Below are 26,366 nucleotides of genomic sequence, written 5' to 3' on the forward strand. Positions count from 1 at the left end.
TTTTTTCAAAAATTTTTACCCACGCAAAAAAAATTTATCGCGATTTTAATCAACCTTTAATGATGCGCGATTAACGCGTAATTGTTTTTTAATGCGATTTTTTTTAATCAAAATTAATTAATCGTTCTAAAGTTGTAGTGCACGGATTTGACTTCGGTAAAGTTATTTAAAGGTACTTTCTGATGTCAAAAACGACCTCCAATAGTTTTTTTAATTTTTTAATTAATAGATTTTATTATATATAAGTTTAATTAAGTCGGAGGGTCGGAAATAGCAATAAAAATTTTAATTTTTTAAAAATATTTAAAACTATAGGTCTAGCTAGTATTCACCCTACTTTAAACTCTTCTCCTCCCGAGACGTCTATGAGAATGTCCCCGGAAATACGACACCAGCTGTGTAAACAATGACTCATCGGTGTCAAATTTCGCAGAAAGGCGAGACAATGGAAAATAAAGTTTGAAGCTTTTTCTTCAAAATTAACGCATTTCTTTCGTTTTTTTCAGTTTTAAGTATTTTTTTTATGTTTAATTAAAAATTCCTTTTAAAACATTCGTGTGGCAAGTGGTTAATTTCTATTGAATCTACATTAGCTGCCACTCTAGATTACGATTCCCTAATTAACGAATTTGCTAAAGTTAAAGTTAGAAGGGTAAAACTGTAGTAGATTCTTGTAGTTGATACTTGATATCATTATTTTAACGAACTTTTTATTTTCAAAATAAAAATAGTATTCGTACAATTTGTGCAGGTTTTTAAATCACAACCAAAGGTATTTTAGAGAAAAACATTTAAGGGGCGGCATTTCGAAGACTTGCATCACACTGAGAAAATCTACGGCACGACCCTGACCAAATAATTCTATGTATTTTGGAAATCTCTATCCAATATGTGTCTGTTAAAACAAACATTAAGAAGAAAATCCGTAATGGTAAGAAAGTATAGTTTACCGCCGCCACCCAGCGGATTTTGAGAAATTGGGCCAAACTTAAATGTTAGACACACGAAAAAGCCTAACCAGACTGTCCACATTGTGGCGCTCAGGAGACATCCGGCCATTTTTGGCTGATGTGCCCACAGTATAAGGAAGCCCGCCAAGACCTCGGTCGTACTCTGATGATAGACTTTGCAATCGTCCAAAATTTAACACCCATATATTGGGCAAGAACAGACCTCCCGCCTAGACAGCACGTGAAGGCCCTCGAACGCTTCGTATATCGCACACACCGCTTCGCCTAACTGCGAAACGGAGCGCATCGGAGGAAAGGCGATACGGCCAGAATCTCCATATTAGAGAAGGGGGGAGACCCGGAAAACTCCAAGTGGTTAGCCCAACTGGTCGGGCTCGAATCCGCGACGTTCGGGGTTTTATCCACTCGGCCACCGGTGGACAAGATGGGAAAAATATCACACAAGGAAAGAAGAATGATCATCCGCTCTATAATAATTTAGAATTTTAAGCAAAAGGATAAACGAGAATTTTTTTTTTTAAAAGAAAATTGCAGAAATATGGAAACTTTCTTAAACGAGTCTTCGAATTAGTCCTTATACTTGTATTGGCAACGTTATACTAATTGTCAATACATAAACGCCATCTATTTACAGACACCAATGTATTTAAATTGCTTCTTATTACGTGTTAATTTGTCACTTTTTAAAATTATTGTCTTTATTTTGACTGGCTAACGAAAATAACAACTAAATTAAAAAAAAAATTAATAAATTCTTAAAATAAGTTGATTTAGAAAGTGAAAGTAATGTTACTCCCGTTATCACGCTTTTCTATTCGTATGAACTTGTAAGTTCTCGATACTTTTTTCCACTTTTAACTAAATTTTTTAAAAATATCATTGAATATAAAGATTAATTTTAAATTTTCCTATTTGTATCGGCGCACTGCATGTGAAAATACAATATATTTGTTCATTTCATTTTAAATCATTTCAAGTTCAGGAAACTGCAGCACTGGATTATTCTTTGAAATTTTTCACAGGATTATCAACTTCTACATAGTGATTAGGCTATTTTTAAAATATTTTGAACGTAAAGGAATAAGTTATACCCATTAGTTAGCTTATGGATAGAATTTTGATTGAATTAAGGCTATATTAAATTGTTAAGAATAAATTGCACAATCATCAGGTAAAAATTAAGTGTATATATATATATATATATATATTGTAACTACCAAAAGTAAAGAACCAAATTAATATTGCACAAAATGATATTTAATTACAACAAAACTTAATCCTCAGGAATACTATTTGTTATAATTAAATACAATAAAGTTGCCTTTAAAAAAAATTATTGTTGCTTAAAATTGATGTTAAATTTGTTTTTGGATAAAGTTAAATAAACAGTGTTAGAAACATTAAATTGATCTATCAGATGAAACAAGTAAACAGTAAAATTCTGTAAAGGAACGTTTCTATGTACTATATAAAACTACACGCATCTTTAAACTTTTAATCTTTTATGTACTGTATAAACTTTATGAGCTGAAATAGGACTATAGTGGGGAGAGCTCCATAGTGGTTGCTGTCCCTATAAATTAATGTTATTTCTTCCAACAAAAAATAAAATCTTTAAGACTGCACATAATCAACACAAAACTGTATATTTAATGAACAAGGTGAACTAAATCAATGCCAGCACAGAAATTATGAGAGAGAACATTTTTGACGGTGTTAAATGGGCCTCTTTGGACTAAGTTAGCCTGACGATATCCTCTTTGCATGGTATATATTTAATTCTCCTTGTTCTTTAAGATTGCTTTTTATTAATAAAGAAATGTTCTACATTTCATTTATTCAAAAATATGACAAAAGAAGCTTGAAGAAACTATCCCTGGACCCCAAGCGAGCTCTCAACAGCCTTGGCTGAAAATGTTTATTTTTTCCCTCATTGGTTTGTTTTTACGTCAATTATTTCAGATAGGTTATACTTTAAATTATTCTCTTGACTTGTATTTGGTTTCATTGATTATTACTTGCTTCAAACTACTGTACATCTTCACAAAAAATTTCAATTCAAGAATAAAACATTTTTGCTGTCAAAGAAAATGTTATACCATATTCTTTACAACTGCATACATATATTTTTATTAATTATGAAGAAATTTAGGAAATTATATATGTTAATTTCAGTACTTAAATATTTTCTGTTTTTATAGAGGATAGACTACATTATGAAAGGAAAATTAATTTTTGTGTATAAATAATGCTTAAATATTGAAACTAATTATTTATTTATCTGTATTTAAAATATGAAATCAATTCTTGGATATGATGCATTTTAGATGGTTTATATCAATACCAAAATTTTTTGTTACCCAAATGTAATTTTAGAGAAATATTAAAAACTAGCAGGCAAGCCCAGCATTTCCCAGGCAAGAAATAAGAACAAATATAAGATTAGCTAATTTTGTACTTCTTACCCTTCTATATTATATTATACTAGCTGCAAGGACCTGCTTCGCTGGGTTTTTATTTATTCATACATTTGTATGTAATATAGTTTTTTTTTTATATATAAAAGACTGTTTTTCTAAGTAATCTAGAATCTAGCTGCAAGGACCCGCTTCGCTGGGTTTTTAAAAAGTAACGATAGTGAAGATTAAGATAATTACATTATAGCCAATCTTACCCGTTTTCACAGAATGCAAGAATTAGGTCCCCCGTTTCCAGACTAATTAGAGAATTTTTACGTTTAGTCAAACGAACTATTTTCAACGTTTCTGGAACGTTTACAATCGTTCTATAATCGAACCAATATTAGAATTTTATGTTCGAATTTAATTCAAACAAATTCGAGCAAAACATTCGAAATAGAAAGCCATTTTAAACCACTTTCAGCCTCATATCTCCCGCACCCTTATAGTTATCGAGACGCAACCACCCCTATGCACGAATGGAGACTTGGGGCTGCCACCACATACAAACACCATTCATGTGCGATGTGTAGTTTTGGCAGAAAAGTGAAATATAGGGACACACATGTCCATTTTTATATATACAGTAGAACCCCTCTAATCTGTCACTTTTGGGACTGGGAGTATGGTCGGAATGCAAAAAGAGGTCGGATTATCAGAAAAAACTAAAATAAACAATCTTCCCCTTTGTCCAGTCTTTGTAGCACTGCTAATTATTCATTTAATGAAAGAGTAACGTGTTTACGTTTCACTCCTGACATGTTGAAAACACACACAAAACTGTACATATACACACAATGTAAAACATATACTGTAACGAACACAAAAACGCCACGGACGGTGAGTCAACGACGAGTCGGGACAAGTTTCTCGACTCCGACCATGGTCGGATTAACCGGAGTGACGGACTAGCCGAGGGCGGACTGGAGGGGTTCTACTGTATATATAGATATAGATTATAGAATTTGGTTTATATAACTACAAAGGTTATCTTATATGGCCGATCTTATTCGTTTTCACCAGGTGCAAGAATTAGATTTCTCCTCTTCCGAGGCTAATTAGAGAATTTTTAGATGGGTCTAAAAATATGTCCGATTTCCCGCAAAAACACAGCATATAAAATAGTACAGTAGAAGTCAAGTTCTTTGTGATAATTCTTAATAACTCCTGTGCTTTTTGTCAAAAATTTCTGAAATTTTGCAGCAAGGTTTGTTTGTTTGCGGATTGATGTTATTAAATTTTGGTAATTAACGGTTGAGGGGGTGGGGAGATAAAGGGAGTCATGTGTATCTCCAGTAGGGTCAAACTTAGTGATGATTTCACTCATATTAGCATTTACAATTTTTTATAATACCCACCCCTACTCTCAAAATTAAGCTTTTTGCTATGTTATATTTTATTAAAAAAACTATTTTTTATATTTTTAACTATTATAACAGATGGTGCCCCCACACAATTTTAAATGTTTCTGGAAAAGTTTTAACCAACTTGTTGCTAGATATTTTATGCAACTATAATCTTACAATAATATAATCGAGATGGGTTGATGATGATAAGTGTAGAGCCCAAATGGTTAGGAGTTGAAATTTGGTACACTGGGTACGTCTTGAGAATGCACATTAAGAAGGGATTTTTCAAAATTCCCCCCACAGTGGGAGAGGGTTATGCTTCAAACAGGGTGAATAAAATTGTTCCCCCCACACAAACATCCATACATACAGAAAAAATCCCCAAATGTTTTTTGCATTTCTTGATGTTTCAAGGTGTCCTGAGTCCAAATTATGACGAGTACCGTATTTTGACGAGTATAAGTCGCACTTTTTTTACTACTTTTTGGGGCTCAAAATCATGGTGCGTCTTATACTCGACAGGTAACCATTTTTACAGTGAAATTATTTACAGTATTGGTCCACTCTAGGGACCAACCTGTGCTGTGATCCGTTAAGCACATGGTCCCTCAACCGAATGGCTAGAGTACCTAGATTATCAGAATAGCGACACACGAGTCATCGCCGCCATGTTCTGTCGACTGTCATTGCGTGACCTCTGAGTTTACATTAAGAAATTACGATTATTTCAGTTTAATAAAGGTGTCGATTCACCCATCCGTCATATTCTTGAATAAAAAACGAATAAAATGCATCTTTTTAATAAAAAAAATGAATAAAATGCATCCGTCACATTCTTGAATAAAAAAACGAATAAAACGCAATCTCCCATTAAAAAAGTTTTTTTCTAAATTTTCTGTCTCAAAATAGGGGTGCGTCTTATACTTGACAGCGACTTATACTCGTCAAAATACGGTATGTAAAAATCTTTGGGGGGTCATTTTTTGACCAGATCATCATGCATATAACAGCCAGGAAAGTAAAATCTAGACAAGATCTTATTTACCTTGTTTAATTAACTGGGATATTGACAATAAAATTTACAAATATAATAATTACTTTTAATATATTCACTATCAAAAATTTTTACTTGTCACTGATTTTGTATGTAAGTGTGTGTCTGTATCATGACCATTTTATGAGTTTTCTGTGATAATCATTATGAAATATATAAATTTTTATATTGTTAAAATTGATCTGATTTCAGTTTTCAGTTGATTAAAATTGGTAGCAAATATAATGGAGAAATGTTTCCGTCGGCAAGGGTACGATTATGAATTTGTCCCCATTCTAGATCTGAAATTTGAATGTCCTATTTGTTATATGTGCCTAAGAGATGCTGTCCAAACTTCCTGTGGTCACTTATTCTGCCAGGATTGCATCCTACACTGGATAAGGTATGCAAGAATGTACAGGTTTTGAAATGTAAATTTGAAAAAATTTAACTTTTACTTTCATTTTTTTTGAAAATGCAGTAAAGAAGAAAGGTGTTGTCCATTAGATAAACAAATGTTAACGGAAGAGGAGATTTTTCCCGATAATCATGCACGTCGAGAAATACAAGCTCTAAAGGTTCAATGTCCTCAAATTAAGAATGGATGCAATGTCATAACTGAATTAAAAACTATTGAGGTATTTATAAATGAAAAATGTGGTGTAAGAAGTAAAAGTTTAAGCATTTAACTATTTGAAATCTGACACAGCTCCACAAGTCAACGTGTGGTTACGTAATGAATTTTTGCTCACTTGGCTGCGGAGAAAAATTGTGCCGCAAAGACATGGATCATCATAGAGAAACGTGTACTCACTCTCCTAGTCAATGTGCATATTGCCAAGAGGAATTTCCTAGAGTAAAAAAATCGGTAAAGCAATGAATGTAATTAATTAGCCATGTTGCTTAATTTTATTCATAATATCAATTTGACTTTTCAACAGGAACACTACAAAGTGTGCACTGCATTTCCCATTTCCTGTAAATACTGTAATATTCTTGTAAGCCGAGGTGATGTGAGTATTGTTACTAGATACTTAAATATATATTTAAAATTAGAACTGAACATTTTCAAACTATTTGTATTATATTCAAGATTCCTGTATATGATTTTTTTTCATTGATAAAAATGCGGTATGAAAGTTAAATAGGACTGTATAGAGTACTATTCTCAGAGAGCTGAAAAGAAAAATCATAAATCTCTTATTCATTGTAAAAATCTAACTTTTCTACTTAATATGATACAATGCACAAAACATTAAAACTGTAACTTAAACAGAATAAAAATTAATTAAATATTGTTACAGCAATGTTTTGCCAGTTTTGATTTCAGTGTATAAAATTTTTTGTTTGTTTGCTAAAAACATGTGAAAACCCAAATTTGGCACATAAAATGCAATTCAGGACTGCTTCTACCATTCTTTTTGACAGTTTTACCATAGAAAATAATTTTTTCATGAACATAGGATTAACAATTTAAGTTATTTACACAAGGTATGCAAATTCTTAGAGATTTACATTATCTAAGTCTTATTTTGTATTTTTCAATTATTCAGGAATATAAAAATTAAAATAGTATAAAATTTATAAGTTTACATAAAATATTTAATTGACTAATATCATGTTCCTGTTTTTAAACAAATGTTGTTAATGAATAACTAAAGAAATTTAAGGAATCCACAGACATTTGCTTAAAAAAAATAATCGAAACTAACTGCAATATCAAATCAGACTATTTTCTAGCCATTATAATTTTAATTAATTATCAATTTGTCCTAGATGGAAGCATTAGGCTCCATCTCATATTAAATTTAATAATTATAATTTAATTAAATAATTTTAGAATATTCTGGAAGAAAAGAATTGGCCCGGAGTGGGACTCGAACCTGCAACTCCTGTTTGCTGTGCAGATGTGTTGCTAATTACGTTACCCAGTTCTCCGATCTGATTGCTTCCAGTATATTTAACTTTGATATAACCATCATTGGTTACTTACAGTGCCAACTGAGGACACATCAAGTCCTTGTGCTCTAAACTCCCACACAAGACACTCAGCTGGCCATTGCATACCCTGACATGGTATGCAATGGTCAACCGAGCAAACAACTTCTACATAGGATAGTGTGTTTCTCAAAGTTAAATATGTAAAAAATTATCCTTTAAATTAAACTTTGATAAACACACTAGCCTATGTAGAAGCTGTTTGTTAAATTTTAGCAAACTACTTTAGAAAATCACTATTAACAAAATTATATTAATATCTATTAAAGTAATTAGATATACAAAATTATATATTTTTACCAGATGGATTGTCACATACAGAAAGACTGTCCAAGAGTTATTGTGTCCTGTCAATTTGAAGATATAGGATGCCCTTTCTCTTTGGTAAAGTAAATTATTTTAATCAAATATAAATTTTTTTTAATTGTACAAATATTGATATAATAACTTTTTCAGGTGGAACGACAATATTTACGTGATCATAATTTAAAAAGTCTTGACATTCACATTAGTTTATTACACAGATCTTTAAATAGAACTATTCAAGAAAACAGAGAATTAAAGAAACATGTTAAAAGTGTTAATGAAAGTAAACCAAGAATGGAAAATTTTGCTGCCTGTAGTTTGCAGTTAAATCAAGAATTAATGATACAAAAGATAAAAGATACTTTTGAAAGAAGGCTAGATTCCTTAGAAAAACAATTAGTTTCTATAGAAGAAAAATTAACCCAAGGAATTTTTCACTGGAAAGTAAATAACTTTTCTGTTCATGAACAGAAAGCATTAAATGGTACAACTGTACAATTAAAAAGCAATCCTTTCTATTCTAATCTGTATAGTTATCGTTTGTTTTTAACAATGACACTCAAAAAAACTGAAAGTAATCACTTAATGTTATCTTTGTTTGTGCATTTGATGAAGGGAGAGAATGATGATTTCTTACCTTGGCCATTTTCTGGAAAAGTTGATCTAAGTATACTCAATCAGCAGTCAAATGCCAATGGTGAATTCCACATATTGAAAAGTGTGTGTTCTGATCCAATGCTCAATGCATCTCAAAGACCCATCACAGAATTTAATTCCAAAGGTTTTGGATGTAAAGAATTTATCGAAGTGTCAATTCTCCACACACAATCTTATTTAAAAAATGATGCTTTAATAATCAGAGCAAAAATCAGACCAAATGTAACTTTATAAACATATATTGCAATTATTTTTTAAAGAAATTTTTGATATACTGTATTTTGTAACATTGACAAAATAAAATAAAACAAAACATCCAGGAACTTCAATTTTGTAAGTTTTATCGTAAAAAAATTATTTGTATGTTCAGTTCTTAACTTTTCAATCAGTATCAATATGTAAATTAATTTGTTGTTTGTTCTTTTAAAACTTATTTCAAGAAGATTTTATAATTATACCTTATTTTGTGCAATATAAATAATACCAAAAGAAACATTCAAAGAAAATGTATACAACTTTTTAGCACCACAGGCTAAAAAGAGCTTCTGATCATATATTTTCTTCTTTAAATTTTCACAATGAAGCAATTGCTCTTCTGAAATTAGATGTTGTCATGCATCGTATTGAGTTACAGCACTAACCTTTATAGAGATGTAATAAAATATGGTCTTACACATTATAATTTCTAAACAGTTGTATACATACATATATATATTATATATATATATATGATTGGCTATTAGATGGCAATAAGAAATTTTAAATTCTATGCTTGGAAGCAATTTTGACTGGCGTGCGGGCAGGCACTCATTTGCAGACTTTGATATCCACATTTCATCTAGGTTGTCAGAGTGTACTTCTTTAAGTTTCAATATTATGCCCACTATATACAGTACTTAGTCTTATTTTAAATAAATACATAAATTTTACATATGACGATTGCACCATCGGTCCCAAGCGTGCAACACAAATTACGACACTTTCCTTAAAATTAACTATATTATGCAATAAGTCGTTCGTGCATTTCTAAAAAATCACAGTTCATTCACAATATATCCCGAGGTGCCTCGAATGTCTTAGTTATCACATTATAAACGGCTCTCAGTGTAATCCTATGGCCGACATCAGTAAACTACATTCTGTCATCTCTTGCAGCTAAACTGTCAAATTTAATTTCCTGCTTCGATCTAATTTGTTTACTTTCATAAATTAAAAATTACAATTAAGCATATTTTCTTACTGTGACGCAATAAGATACAATTTATGGAAAAGACACTTCTACTTATCAATTTTTAAGAGCAATTCTGATCCAACAAGAAGCCAATTAATTGACTATAGAAACTAAAAGCAGACATTATTCTGATAATGGATATCAGATGAAAGAATCAAAGAAAATCGTTACTGCTAGAATTTCATTGATGAGAGCTGCAAGTTGCAAAGGTAGCTTCAGAATCCATTGCACACACGTTGGAATGTTCCCTAGAATTTATTTTAGAATCTAAGGCCGCAGAACATGACGTAGGTGATGGAGATCTGGCATCTGCAGACGTGCAATCTGTTTTTTCTGCACCATTTACACAGATTTCATTATCTCCACAGCTTGAAACCATCTGGACATCTTCAGTCCTATTATCTTCTGCATTACTTGCTTTCTCTTCTTCATTCTGATTATTTAATAATTTTAGTACCACTGCTAAATCTTGTAAAATTTCTGTTTCTTTCTCTTCAACCATTTTGAAATGATCATTGAAAAGCCAAAAATGACAAAATATGCTATTTAGGTGAGTGTGGAGATTCAATAAGACTATTTCTCGAAAGTGTGCTTGATAAATATGAGCTAAGACGTGGAAGAGCAATCGTTGTATTTTTTTTACAATAGATTCAAAGGAACTTGGAAATTCTTTATCTGCAAAGAAACAAAAATACAAAATATTTTGATATATTTGAAATAATAATAATTGTTGTAAATATATTTTTATTAATAAATATAGGATAGTCCTAAAATCCATGAGTAGTTCTATACTTCAATAATCAAAGATGTTAAAACTATACCATAAATAATTATCACAAAAAACAATGAAAAAAATTGTAAGAAATCAGAAAAATACTTAATACTTTTTGGCTAGATTCACCCCATCTTCAAATTACTACAAAAATCAACATTAAGCATTTAACATATAAAAATAGAATTAACAGCATGACTTAAACAGGTTAAAATCAGCAAATCACAGTAACATCTAATTAAGGCCCTAGGTCAGAAATCTCTTTTTTTGATATTTAACAAAGTATCTTTTGATATTATAATTACTAATCCTTCTACTATATGCACTGGAAGAAGTAACCTAGAATCAAGTAAGATGATCATTACCTCCTATTGACTGTTGACTTTATTCATTGCTTCTCATGCCAGCATGGATCATCTCTACAATTCATAATATCATTCAAGTGTTCCTTCAGTTATGTATCAAGTGAATGAAAAGTTTTTACATAGGCATGATATATGCTACCTGTCTTTAAATCACTCAATGGAATATTGTATACACCCACCTCATTCATTGGTGATTTATATCTCCTCATTTCTAATAAGATCATAATAACAATGAAACAATCTTCAGTTTTGTGTGTTTATTTCAACTAGTTGTAATGTCTTATCTATTTTTATCAAGAGCCCAGATAGTTTCCTAATAGTGCATTACATAAACCAGGGTTTGGTTAGTGCCAGGCATGGGAAAATATATACAGTAGAACCTCGATTATCCGGATTGTTCAAAATAAACAAAAATTTTACGAATTTGCTGATTTGCACTTGGCAAATTACGATACTATTTATGTACGTGATGGAATGCATAATTTTTTTTATTTCAACGTCTCACCCGGCACAGAGGCCGTAAACTCTTAAATATATTTTGCATCGTAATAAAAATATAACTTGACATATGTATTTATAAATAATTTATATTCAAATTACATCATTTCTATGACCAAGGGCGGTGTAAGGCATGGGCAACGTGGGCCACCGCCTATGCCTCACAGTCCGAAGGGCCTCGCATTACTTAAAAGCCGCGAACGCGATGAAAAAATTTTTCTCATCATAAAACGATAAATAGTTTGTCAAATTTTTATTCATAAAAAGCAGTTTCAACTGCTTTTTATTTTATAAAATCCGTCTTCTTGAGCCACAGAGGGCCTTTTAAACAATAGGTAGTCTGTTAGCACTGGTCAGTAGTAGACGAAATTCAATACGAACGTTTGTTTCTTGAAAATTTGATCACAATGTAAATACAGTATTTATTTTTAATATTACCGATATGTCATCGAAAAGAAAACGTGTTGTATTATCATTAAAAGACAAATTAAAGTATTTGTTTCGATTATCCGGATTTTTCCTTATCTGGACTACCTTCATCCCCAATTAGTCTGGATAATCCAGGTTCTACTGTGTGTGTGTGTGTGTGTGTGTGTGAACTTTTTTTGACACTTGGGGACAAAACTTAAATTATAACTATCTTAGAATTATCTTCACAAAACCAACAAGTAAAAATATGAAACCGAAATCTTGAGGTGGGTGTTAGCCACTTATGTATGTAAAATAAGGTGGAGTGGGTGTAATCACGTAACATTATCATCTGCACTATGAGGAGGAGTGCACCTCCTCCTTATAATGCACATGGTAATGTTACATGATTACACCCACTCGACCCTATTTTACATACTTAAGTGGCTAACATTCATTTTAATTCTAGTAATCTTTCTTTAAGTTGGTATCATTCTTACATTTAATCTTTTATAATATTTCATTGTACCTTTTTGTGACAATTTGGGGGTAAGAGATACAGGGTAAACTTCCTGTGGAAGTCTACCCTGAGATGTCGTTTCTGGGTTTGATGATGTAATCGGTTGCTGAGAGCAGTCATCATAGTAAGATGAGTTTTAGTTTTAGAAATTTTTGCCCAGGTGAGGTGCAGTAGTTTATCCTTAATGAAATAAAATGCCATAAAAGAAATATAATAACAATCTAAAAATAATCCCAAACAAAATAATAGAGTTTGGAATTGACTCCTCACATAGTGGCACATCACTTAAGAAACTTACAGAACAATAATCCACTGACAGCAACCTTGAAGACTATCTCTATCTCAGCCTTGATGGCTATCTAGCTGTCATCCAGTATTCTGTTCTGTTGAGTTCAGTTCCTTATTACAATCTGCTATTCTGACTAACATCAGAGTATATTAGCACTAACTTGATCAATATATGAACTCTTGCCAATTTTTAATTAGTAATTTTTTTATCTGAAACTTCCTAATTAGAAGTTTCAGATAGAGGAAGCAATTTTTTTATCAAATCCCATCAAATCAGGATATGGAAAGCTGACATATTACACATGAAACATCAAGGATCAGTTTGTGTACTGTACAGTACATGTGCTTAGATCAAAATTGGTATTCCATATACAATTATAGGGTACCTTGGGTTATTCTGATATTGTCAATAACATATCAATATTGACCAGTAGACACTATCTTGTTCATACTGTTGGAATGTCAATAAATTCTAAACAAATGTCTGCAAATTCACCTACTTCAATAACTAAACATTATTTACTGCATGGTTTTAGCATTTGATGGCCTAACTTTTGAAATTTTTTTATATAACAAATTACTTTTATATTGATAAAATTATTTTTTCAGATTCCAAATGGTGACAACATGAATAGCAAATTAAAGTCAATAACTGCTGTTATTGATTAATTCTACAAATCAAAAGAAATGATGTGCTTTTTCTTTTGTTTGTTACCATTTGAGATCACTAATGGGATCTTTAAAAATCCAGCATGTGCACTTTAGGACCACTCTGTATATTTTTGAACTTTTGCTAAAAATATTACTTTATTTTTGAAGTTAATTATTATTGAGATAAAATTTCTCAGAATTCATATTAAATTTGTTGTAAGTAATTACATTAAAAAATGGAATATTTTAAAACTTTTGCTAATTTTTCTTTAATACAACTTTAGTATTAATAAAAGAATGAAGACATAGATAGCCACCAAACAATTACAGGCAATTTTTCTTTTGTATTAGCTTTTGAAATTATACAATAATTAGAATAGGAAAATATTTTTAACGACCACATGGCAATGTGTTTTAGAAGCTGTTGATTTTGAGAATTATATCTTGTACATGTTCATAATAGGCTATCCTTCACCGCTTGGTTTCTTAACTTGTCTGGCCAGATTGTCCATGAAAAATTTCTGAGGATTCTAATTCATGTTAGTGAGCAGTATCAAATGACTTTTCAGACAAGTGACAGAGGTATTAAACAAGTATTAAAAACACTAGTATTTACAATAGATACTAATTTGTTTGATACTTCAAAATTTAATTTCATTTTCAAGGAAATATTATATATTTATATAGTACTAGCAGACCCTGCCACGCATTGTTGTGGCTCAAAATGTATCTATTATAAATTTATAACACTTCCCCCATGGGGGGAATTTTTCAAAAAATTTCTTAATGTACATTCTCTTGACGTATCCTATTAAAACGCAATCAAAAACGCAAAAACCTGCATCTAAAATAGTATAAATAGAAGCAGAGTTCTTTACCGTAAGCCTTAATCCTAACCATCTCCCTTCAGTGGGGTTGAATTTTGACATGTATATTATATAAAAACAAGTGCGTATTCGAATGCAGCGTCGTGTCAAAATTTCAAAGGAATCGGTAGGAACAAACGAAAATTACATTTTATTTATATAAATAGAAGATGATCTGCTTTAGTTCATTTTCATAGAAAAGCGTAATGCCTCACAGAAAAGCAAACTTAGGGCGTCGTACTCGCGGAGTTAGCACCATCTGTTGGACATAAAAGCCTTAACCTAGATTATATCTTTTAATTTATATGAATGTTTAACAAAATAATATACACCCTATGTCCACCCTGAAGTTCCATTCTAAATATTGGTGAAAGAATTTTTGAAATTGAACGAGTAGTTTCAGAGATTACCTGCTGCATACAAACTTACTTACTTACAAACATTACCTCTTTATAATATTAGTATAGATAAAGATTGATAAAATGAAACCCCATTTGTGCCATGTCATGTGGTCTGGTGCAAGGAGAGGGGAATGATGTAACATTTGGCATGATAAGCATATACCGATGAATAAGCAGGAAAAAGTTCAGTCATATTGCACATTTTGTTTTTGTCATAGAGTAGTGAAAACATGACCTGAGTTATTCAGAATCCGTCCAAAGTCGAAATGTGGTTCCATCACTTTGAGCCAATGAGTTGAGGAACAAGCATGCAATGGAAACACCCTGGCTCAACAATACACAAAAAATTCAAGACACGACCTTGCAGGCAAAGGCCTATGATGACTGCATTTTTTGGCATTGTGGGGCCTTTGCTAGTGAACTTTAAAGACCTTCACAAGAGCATCAATGTCATCCACTACAATGAAACACTGAACAAGCTGCATAAAGCCATAAAGACTAAGTGACATGTTGCAAACACTGTGCAGAATGCTTTAGAACAAAAAGGAGGGAGGTTCACCACACTCTATAGTCCTGATCTGTCATCACATAACTTTCATTTGTTTGGACCTTTCAAAAAAGCTCTTAAGGGATAACACTTTAACTCTGATGTGGAAGTCAAAGAAGCAGTCCCCCAATGATTCAAGGACCAATCAATATTGTTCTTTGTCGATGATAGCCATCATCTCCCTAAGCAATGGGATGCATGTCTGAATGCCTACAGTGACTTTTTTTAATGAATGTTTTTTCCTCATATATTACTTTGTTTAATTATGCCAAACTGACAGATATATTGCTTTGTTTGTCTTAATAAATTTACTTGAATGGGTTTCATTTGATCAATGCTTGGAATTTAGTATATTTCCTTGATTCTATGATGTACTTTTTTACTTCTCTGAACTAGAGTTGCATCTTAGAGTTGATTGTACAGTACCTTATGTTTACATATAAAATAATGATCAGAAGCATTATTGGTGCTTAATGCACTAGAATAGATATATTGTTGAAATAGAGCTTTTTGAGTAAGAATAAACATCATTCTCAGATCAAACACTGGAAAACACACCTTTGAGCCAATTCTGGTCTCCTTCGTCTCCTTTGATAAGCCTATTTCTGGTCTGTCAAAAATTCTAAATGTTGATGTTCTATGTTGGACTATCTGCTTGTGTGATGTGATTTCTAAGATTTAAAAAATTTTTTTGAATGTTAAAAACAATGTAATGATATTTTCTGTGCTATGTATTTTTTAAGTTCTAGGTTATGTGATGTTTATGTTGTGATCTCATAATTTTACAAATATATCTTGTAGGTTCCTGTAGAGCAGTGTTTTTCAATCTTTTTTGTCTCATGGCACACTTGAACCTACAATTAAATTTATGTGGAAAAAATCATGATTTAAAGTTGTGTTTGTAAATATTCTATTGCCATATTACTTGCCACTCAATCTGATTATTTTTTGTCTATATTTTTTTGTGAATTAAATAAAACAGTATTGTTGTTCCTTAAAACAGCAGCATGTTACAATAATAGTTATTTGAATTAATAACTTTAATTTACATAAGACTTAATATTAATTGCTTTTCTTAATTTGTATTTAAAAGTGGCATAATAATTGCTATTAGAAGCCTGCCCAATGTCCAATTTCTAAGTTAAAATAATTTGAACTAAATATGGACAATTATAGATACATTTTTGATTTAAAAAAAAAAGCTCATTTTAAATGAAGGAACCTGGTGGTATGCATATATATTTTTTACTACTTTGTTATAATAAATAAATGTATACATAATTAAAAACTTGTATAATCAATTTAAAGAGGTTTTTATTTTGACATATACACTTATTGTTCTTTGGGCTTCTTTTGAAATTAATTTATTTAATAACTTTCAAAAATTTTTGCAGCACACTGGTTGAAAATCACTGCTGTAGAGTTCTTATTCAATTTCTCATAAAACATCTAGACAGCAGATAAGATTTTATATGCTTTTCAGTTTATGCAAACTCCTAAGGAAGCTTTATTCAGAAGCTTTTAAACTTCTTAGGTGTGGTTCATTAAGGAGTTTTTATCAATTTGGCATTGTTAAGATTTGCTACCATTAACTTTTTAATGTTTAAAATGCCTTCAAGATGATATTATGATGCAGCATTAAAGAAAAAACTAGATTTTTACAGAAAAACATAGAAATAGAGCTGCCATAAAATATTAATGCTGTAAATTAGATATTGTTTTTTTAACTTACTACATAATAAAAAATAACTAGAGGTCATCTAGAGATTTATAAATAAATTTATCAACCTTCCAAATATCAATAAATTTAATGACTCTTTGATGTTACTAGTAACAAATAGCTAGGGATGGCTCCTAGTGGCCATTTTTGGCATACAGTGACAGAAAGAAAGAAAGAATCAGGGTTTTCAGCTTTATATAGTTTTGCCAAGACAGTTTAAAAAATCAAGACATCAACTGGATGGGAATCAAGCAACAGCTAAAATCTCCCAAGTTGTAAAATCAACTTGTGAGATGTCAATTGCAGATAAAACTGAAATATTGTGTTGACAGTTGATAAGTGAATTAAATTTCTCCCTTACTTCTTAGACAAAACTCAAGCTAACATTAGTTGAAAATCTCTGAAGAGTTTCTGGCAAAGCAGAAATGAATACAATTTATAAAACATTATTATTATTATTATTATTATTATAAATGATGGAACTTTTATTTATAGCTATAGCATGAAAACAAAACATTACTCATTAGTGGAAGTTAACTGATTCTCAGAGACCAAACAACTAAACAGATAAAAATGGCTTACATCATGTTGAAATCAAAATTAAATACTCAATTAAATGTTTTCTTTGTTAAACATTTTTAGCTCTTCTGTTTATCTTCAGCTTATAAATACATTGAACAATATGGAACAAAAAATTTGGAATAAGAATAATAAGTACAAAACTGTTTATACTAGAACAAGTAGAATTACATAAGAATTTAAAACTTTAAGTGATATTATGAAAGCAAATCAGCAAACTGAAACTAATTTTTTCTCATGTGATGATCACTCTGGGATACAGCAGGATTGGTATTTTTTATGCTTTTTATTAACTTAGTCTGTTTCTATGTCTCTGCCCAGATAAAGTAAATTTTCACCCATTTCTGATCTAATTGAAACTTTATATACATACAAGTATGTATTCCCGATGACAATACATTTTTTAGGGTTTGAATAAACCTTTAGCAATTAACAAAAAGTTGGTGAAAAATTAAAATTTGTAAAAATCTGATTCATTGTTTAGAAATATTTTGCTATACTTTCTATCAATTTTTATGGGCTTCCCATGAATGATCCATGCAATACCAAGAATACCATAAAAGATGAAGAAAATTAGCTTTTACTTTTTAGTGCATTTATGTAAATAAAAAGCATTTCTTTAAATTTTTTTTTTATTTTGAACTATTTTCCAGAAAATTCTGTGCACTTCTGCCATTATTTCTGTCACTCCTTGAAGAAAATAGTCCAGAATTGCCCCTGATGCTTTGAGATGGGAAATGCGTCTTTTGTAACCTTCAGTATGAAAATATGAAAAAGTCACAGGGTGCCAAAATTGGATGGTCCAATAGATTAGAATGCAAAAATATTTATTTTGGCCAAAAACTCAATGACCATGTTAGCAACACATGAGCATGCATTGTCACAGTGCAGCTGCTAACAATTGGCATAGAGATTGGGCAGAACTGAAGGCAATACTGTTAAGTAACTGTTATATATGATGATACAACATTTTAGTACACTCTTAGCAATTGTAGATAACAACCAACAACTTCTATTTTCTCGTAGTTAGGCAGCAGAAAGCATTTGCTCTGTGTAATTTTTTGAACAGATGCATCAATACTTATATCAATACCTATTCTTTACTATGATATAGATCTTGAATTTTGCTAGTACTATTCTTTTGACAGGAATAAAAATCAGTTTGTTTTGTCATTGTATAAAAATAGAATTTGAATAATTAATAATAAATTGAAAATACAATCACATGAGTTGAATTAAAATACTATTACTGTAAGATTACAATAATTTTGAAATTAACTTGCAATAAAGAGAAGAGAAATATAAAGATCTCAAAACCCACTAAGCAGGAACTTGTCAAAATTGATGGTTTTATTCAATTAAAATACAACCAATGAGCTCATTTAAAATTTGTCGTTCTATATAAAAATCACCAGCATAGCAAATGTTTTCCTATAGTCTGTCTGTTTTCAGTGGCATGAGGCTTCTTTCAGAGTGGCAATTTAACATTCTTAAGATGAACCAACTTCAACTGGCAGGGATTTGGATTAATGGTGATGGTAGTGGTCTCATGCCAAGCACCTCATGAATAAAACTTTTAGATCTACCAACAGTTGGATGTTCATTTCAGAATTTTAAAAATATAGAAGAAAACCAAGTTGTCTTTAATTCTGTCATGTAGATCACCAGGAATAAAACAGTCTTCCTTCACAGAGATGACCTTTTATTAAAGGCTATACCTTTGCAAAATTATGTAAAACAGTTAACTGATAATGTCATCAATGAACATTTTAACATAATTCTACCCACTAATTCTTGTTTTCAAGAACCTCATGAGAATGGGCAGAATATAATTTTACTTTTTTGTTATGGCAAATTGAACTCCCTAATAATTGAAAGTGCATATATGATATTTATATGAAATCATTGAAATATTCATCTGTTTTTAATTGAAAATTTTACAAATAAACATATCTTTTTAATCCTACAAATTGACTTTAATTTACTAAATGAACATTTCTAAACATCATTTAATGAAAATGGCTTGAAGATGACCATCATCTTCTAGCCATTTTCAAGCTATCATCTTCAAGCTATTTTCCAAAATTACATCTTAGAACAAAATTCAAAAACATCAGAACTTTGTTTAGTGAATTGAAGTCAGTTTGCTGGATTAAAAAGGTATGTTTATCTGTAGAATTGCCAAGTTCCAGTTTGAGTGAGTAATGAAAACAGTTCTAATATTTCTACTACTATTTTTCTACACTTTATTTTCTATATTTCTACACTTGTATTTACCAACTCTCCACAAATAATATACTGATATACATTAATAATAAGTTAAAATCTTTTTTGATTAAACTTAATAAATAATATACTTACCAAATTTAGTTGGAAATATATTTTCATCATTTACAGTCTTTTGTGTAAAAGTCATAACACAATCTATGTACTGAGGAGCTGCCACCCTACATTTTTTACCTTTCTCATCAAACCATAAATATTGCCTAAAATTAATACATTTAAATTTTAATTGTGACTTTACAATGTATTAAAACTTAACACATTTTGTTAACATACCTTGATGAAGGCCCATTCATGTCAGGACAACCAGACATTGTACAAAATTCAGATATTGTACCATATATTAGATTAATATGGTCAAATAATGCTAAAGCTAAAACAAAAATAATTGTCATTATATTACATATCTAAAATGAAACTTTTGAAAATCATATATATTTACTATGTGATGCTATCCATTCATTATAATCCAATCCCATAGGCAGATCGATCACATCTCGAATCTTGTCTTCTGACAGGGTCATTTCCAAAACTGCAGGTTCAAGGTATAGTTTAGCTTCTTCTTGACTTGGTGTAGCAACATCTTTCTCCTTCCTTCTACCCTTCCTATTAAAATAAAATAGAAATATAGAATGACAAAATTTTTGTAGATGACAAAGATATTCCATCATGACAATTAAAAATTATCCCACCAAAACATACTCATCTTTGTCAGCCTTGCAATGTTTATTTTAATAAACACGTTAAAAAATTTTATCAAAAAATTACAAAATTGTAGTTATCTTCTTAAAACCAATAGCAAAAATGATATTAAAATAAATCTCTAATTCACAACCAGTTGAGTGCACCAGTTTTTTGTGACATGCATAGTTTGAGTCTGAAATAACACACAAAAGAAATATTTTCAAGAATGTTAATAAAGTTTATTTTTCATCCTGTTTTTAAAGCAAAATATGAAGACTGTGTGAATGAAGCAGCAATGATTGTATGTGCAGGATGCAATGAGCCATTATGTTTTAACTGTTTTCATGATAACTTTTATCCCAATTTTCTTGAGAATGCCTAAATAGTATTTACTTATATTTAAATTCTATCAATAGCCTATGGCTTTGATAGAGTTTAAGTATAAGTAAATCCTATACATCCGCAAAATTTCATCAAAATGATGATGACAAACTGCCAAGTTTCCCTTTTGTTATGAACTAGGGCAGTTAGAATAACATTTTGGTTTCATCATAAAGCAATGGTAAAATAAAAACAGAAATTGATACTAAATGTTGGTAGATGGTACTGTAGTCAATGTTGACAAAACTAATTTATTTAGAAAAACTTTTATTATATTATTTTAGTGTTGAAAAAAAGATGCATTTATTTCACTAATTCATACTTTCATATCACAGATTCTAAAAAATAAAAATGATTCTTAATTTTATTTTATTATTCATATAGATAGCAGTTCTGAACAAATCATCTGATATTTGGCCAAATATTTGAAAGTCAGAATAGCAAAAATATTCAGTATTAAGTATTCAGCAATAGTAACATCTGAATAATTATTTGGTATTTGGCCAAAAACCCCATTTGATTCAAAGCTAAATTATTTAAAAAGTTAATCTATGAACTTTTTAATCATTTGTTAAAATCAACTTATATGGAATGTTTAAGTTGAAACATACTTCTCACTGAAAAAGTAAATGGCCCAGTGGAAAAGAGGACATCCAATATATTACCTACAGAATATATGCTGTCATATGTTATCAAAAAAAACCCAAAAATCAGTTCATGTATTAATACCAAAAAATGAAACAATTTATATAACATCTATAATTGTTAATTATATTGTCATCAGAAACAAAATTAAAATGCTGGATGCCTGTACATCATGGCTAGCAAACAGTTGATTTTTGAATTTTGTACTTTAAAATAGCTAACATTAATTTGAAAAGTGATGTCTTTTCACATACCACTTATATTGCAATTAGTAGGCAAGATTAGCTAATCAAAACATATAAAAATTTAATTAATAAGAAAAGAATATTCTGCCTCTGTATATGGCTAATGTTACTTTTTTAAATAAATTACAGTAGAACTCTGATTAATCAAGCTTCTGCATTATCTCAGGCAAACCTGTATGTGAACAATACATTTCTTATACAGTACTGTAATTCATAAAAGAAAGTTTAAAGCAATAACATATATTACAATATAATTTGTTTTTGTTATCATGTGAGACAAACCATTCATATTAAAATGTAACTACAATAGTACACATTTTTATTCTTAAAACTACTGTACTGTAAACATATTAGCTTTATAATAAATAACGTAAAAAAATTCACTAAAACATAAAAAGAGACTTAAAAAGTGCTACAATTTAAATCTTTTATATTCACAATTTTTTATCCAAAATGGCTGTGGCCATCCATTTTATCTGTATTTTTGTTATTCAAGATAGTAATGGCCCATATTGCCTCAGGTAATTGGCATTCTACTGTATTGTGAATAATAATGAAAATGCAGAGTATTATGAAGCAATGTGAAATATCTATTGAAAGAGACCAGATATGGAATTATATATATATATAACAAATATCTTTCAGTGGACTTCAGATTGTTTAAATTATTGTATTGATTTGATTAATACACTTCTAACCCAATTTGATAACACAAATACTAAGCCAAAGATTATAAATTTATCTCAATTTATAATGTACAATCAATTTTGTTAAATTTATCTGTACTAAAGTTTTTCTTGTAATAGTTGATTTTATTTTCTCCAGTCTGGCTTATTTTGTTGATCTAAAAAAACTTCAAAAAATTGTTATTTCTTAATCCTTAATCTAAATAATCATTTGCGTAAATTCATTGTTATTGGGCTGTAATTTGAAAAAACTGTAGATCTATAAATTCCCACTGTCATCCAGCTGTCAGCTTATCTGTCCTTCCTTAATCTTGAGAACAGAGTTAGATAGATGAAAATCAAGACCAGATATGGAAAGCTTAGAAGCAGGAGGCCCCAATTAACTATATTTATTTTATTTATTTATTTAGACATACTGGGAAAACCCATGATACGGGGAATACATACCACAAAATCATTAGATATGCAATACAAACTACAGTAATATTACAATTCATGAATTAATACAGAGAACAAAAAAGCAAAATATACATACATAAAATACAAATTATACAAAACCAATACTGAGAAATAATATTTTAAACAAAATATAAACATAAAAATTGTGGGGAGAACTATCCAAACAAAAAGATTACACCCACCTATAAGACAAAAAAAGAAGTTAATTATCACATCAAACAGCAGATAGTCTCCCAAAATTTCTTAGCCACGAACACACATTTAAAGGAAAAACTAACTAACTAAGAATGCTCTAATATGCAAAACAAATCAGAATATACGTCACTCTACTCAAATGACCACTGAAACAAAATAAATCAACAACAATTAACTATATAGAAACTTCCAGTTTGCATTGGAAGTCATGTTATTTCAACTCAAAAATTTCCTCTGAAAGGAGTTAGATAAATGATCAGTAGGACTCTATTGCTAACAGGAAAAGTATGATGTACAGGGCAAGACACTAGTAATTTGAGATGGAGAACCTATATTTTAAATTAAATAAATTAAAAATATGATTAAAAATTACAATCTGCACTGACAATGTCACAATAAAATAATTGCATGTTGAATATAAATTATTGATGTAATCCTTATTCAAGAACAACAGTCAACAATCTTCATGAGAAAATTGTAGTAAAAATAAGTTATTATTTATTGTGACATCATCATAATGCCGGGCTGCAATTTTAATCAAATTTTTAAAATTAAATTTATTTAATTTAAAATATACACTCTCCACTTCAAATTACTAGTGTATTGCCCCTGTATATCATACTTTTCCTGTTAGCAAGAGTCATGCTGGTCATTTATCTAACTCCTTTCAAGGAAAAATTTTTGAATTGAAATAACTTCCAGTTTGCATCAGAAATTTGTGTATAGTTAATTGGGCTTCCTTCCCCCAATCTTTCCATATCTGGTCTTGGCTTTAATCTATGTAACTTCATTCTTCAGATTAAGGAAGGACAGACAACAGTAGGAATTTATGGGTCTACAATTTTTTCAAATTGCAGCCCAATAAATAAACAAATAAATAGATAAGTAACTTTAAAACTTCCAAATAAATTAATATTGCATGCAGTTAGATATCATTTATTTTTCTATTATTTCATATAATTTTATCTAATTGTAGTGGATTATTTCTGAATTGTCAAACATTTATATTGAAAAAAGTTCATTTTAACTTGTAAAACTAGTAAAAAAATTAAAGAAAATAATGTAAAATAATTTTGTTATAAAAGAACCTTTTTGAGAAATGGTTAAAAACAGTATGTAAATATTGAAAACATTATCAGTTTTAAAAATTGGTAAAAACATTATTTTAAAATTAAAGTTGAATAGTAATGTACAAAAGTCTAGCATTATATTTTCAATTATTGAGAAACATTTTTATAGTATAAAAAGAATAAAATGTGTAAATTTATTGAGAACAGTTATATTTATGTAAGAATCTTCAAAATAATCAACGTAAATTTTACAAGAATACATAAATATATCTTAATAAAAGCAAAAATAATTCTTATCAGTTTGTCTGTAGAGATATGCAAAATACACCACTTCCCAATTATAAAGCCATAGGTTATATCCTAGATTTGGATATATGCTTCCTGCCTAAATCAGATGGTGCTATAGTAAAGCTTCCTCTTGCAGTGGAAATTTGAAAACAACATAGCAACAAACACATATAACTTACATAGATGTTATGAAAATAGTTTTAACAAATAACTTTATTTCCTGTCACTTTTAAAGATGATTTTTTTTGTATAAAATCCATTAGAACAGGAAAAAATTAAAATAAACAAGCCATTTTCATAATGCTACACAAAATATTCAAATATATTCAAAAATACAAAATAGCTGTATATATTCTTCCAAAATATACAGGTATTTTGGTGAATATATTCCACAAATGCACATACCTACATAAATCTAGATAACAAATTCTAGTAGAAGTGCCCAAAGGAAAGTTAATCATCTATATTACATCTCTTTTAATCACTTTTTTAAAATATAATTAAAATTTAATTTTATAAAAATGTATTTGTACTGATATATTTTTATAAAAATGTTTGTTTAATGTTTAAAATAAAAATATTAATGCAAACATTTTAAAAATCTTTATTGTTTATTGCAAAAGAAGAAAGTACATGCAAGATTTGCTGTCATCAACATAGAACATAAGAGAACTGATAAAAGAATTCACCATAAACATATTAACTTAATGGTCATATACAGTATTATTTTTTCAGCTTAATGAACAATGGAAAATGATTAATGCTTTTTGCTCATGTAGGGCTAGACTTCTTGTTAGATGCAAGCAAATCTTACTATTTATTAGTAAAGAAGAAAAAAAATAGAATCAAGAACAAGTTTACTATAAGCTTGGAACAAACCAGCAAGTTTAAACAGGAAGAATACAAACAAGCAATAAGGCTTAGCCAGATTTTTGGAACAAGAAAAAGATATAGGAAAACAAACCAACACATATCTCCAGCTGATCCAAATATAATATACTGATAGAAAATTCTACAGATATTATCTGCTCAATGAAGAGTGCACTGCCCAGAAATGTCATGGTTATGCTGTTCTTCAGATGCCATTATCAGAGACAGTGACAGACATTACTGTTTATTGGAAATAACATATCCATCAAAATTAGAAATGCTTTTTAATTAATGAAGATAGACAAAAACGTAAAGCCTCCATATAGCATTAATCTATGCCTTTCTTCTAACTTCATTAATCTATTATCTAATACAGTAGAGCAGCAATTCCCAACCTGTGGTACACGTACCCCTGGGATACGCGATAGGTTGCTTAGGGGTACAGAAAAAAGTTAGTTATTATGGCAGAAAAAATAATATATTATGTATCACAAACTAATAGTATTAAAAAATTATTACGTAAAATATTTCCTTGCAACAATCACAACTTTATTATACATTTTTTCATTTACTTTTTTTTCTTTAATTTAAAGTTACAATATGTAAAATTAACAATACGGGTACTCACTAAATTTCTTAAATGAGGGGTACAATCTAGAGATATGACATGTCATGGGGTACGCTAATGAAAAAAGGTTGGGAACCACTGCAGTAGAGCATCCTTTATCCGAATCAATTGGGGACTGGGGTTGTTCGGATAACTTAATTTTCGGATAACTGATTATGTACGAAAAAATATATTAATTTATCCCATGTTGAAATTTTTCTCCGTTGCGTGTCACTTCACGTTGAATTTTCGTCAATGTTAAGCCTAACATAAACTTTTTAAAATAATAATCGTGGCTATTGTATCGTTAAAAATTATTTCTTTATTTTGTACA

General features: G+C 29.9%; 2 protein-coding genes across 4 annotated transcripts in view; one reads left to right on the forward strand and one right to left on the reverse strand.

Moving 5' to 3' along the window:
* The first annotated feature begins 881 nt into the window (after window positions 1-881).
* On the forward strand, window positions 882-9,317 carry LOC111628924 (TNF receptor-associated factor 6-like). 3 transcript variants are annotated; one of them, XM_023372784.1, is made up of 7 exons: window positions 882-1,798; window positions 6,033-6,215; window positions 6,294-6,450; window positions 6,522-6,680; window positions 6,754-6,825; window positions 8,114-8,194; window positions 8,267-9,317. In XM_023372784.1, exons 2-7 carry the CDS (start codon window positions 6,058-6,060, stop codon window positions 9,005-9,007), a joined length of 1,368 nt encoding a protein of 455 aa, XP_023228552.1. In that variant the 5' UTR covers window positions 882-1,798; window positions 6,033-6,057; the 3' UTR covers window positions 9,008-9,317. The 3 variants fall into 3 exon arrangements, with proteins under 3 accessions (XP_023228552.1, XP_023228553.1, XP_023228551.1); XM_023372785.1 differs by having other exon boundaries at window positions 6,113-6,215; XM_023372783.1 differs by having other exon boundaries at window positions 885-1,798; window positions 6,026-6,215.
* Window positions 9,318-9,773: 456 nt separating this feature from the next.
* The window catches only part of LOC111628926 (MOB kinase activator-like 2), a 54,265-nt gene continuing 37,672 nt past the window's right edge, over window positions 9,774-26,366 (reverse strand). Inside the window, exons 2-5 of the mRNA XM_023372786.1 lie at window positions 20,345-20,508; window positions 20,179-20,275; window positions 19,981-20,105; window positions 9,774-10,679 (exon numbers count right to left, since the gene is read on the reverse strand). Coding sequence (XP_023228554.1) covers window positions 10,186-10,679; window positions 19,981-20,105; window positions 20,179-20,275; window positions 20,345-20,508 — 880 coding nt within the window. The 3' untranslated portion in view covers window positions 9,774-10,185. The remainder of the gene's footprint in view (window positions 10,680-19,980; window positions 20,106-20,178; window positions 20,276-20,344; window positions 20,509-26,366) is intronic.

The sequence above is a fragment of the Centruroides sculpturatus genome, unplaced genomic scaffold (genome assembly GCF_000671375.1).
Source record: "Centruroides sculpturatus isolate CEXI.00-Female unplaced genomic scaffold, Cexi_2.0 scaffold573, whole genome shotgun sequence".
Lineage (NCBI taxonomy): Eukaryota > Metazoa > Arthropoda > Arachnida > Scorpiones > Buthidae > Centruroides > Centruroides sculpturatus.

Coding starts and splice junctions, on each gene's coding strand:
- LOC111628924 (XM_023372784.1), top strand. CDS start 6,058: ATGGAGAAATGTTTCCGTCGGCAAGGGTACGATTATGAATTTGTCCCC. Junction 6,216..6,293: donor TGCATCCTACACTGGATAAG/GTATGCAAGAAT, acceptor TTGAAAATGCAG/TAAAGAAGAAAGGTGTTGTC. Junction 6,451..6,521: donor CTGAATTAAAAACTATTGAG/GTATTTATAAAT, acceptor AATCTGACACAG/CTCCACAAGTCAACGTGTGG.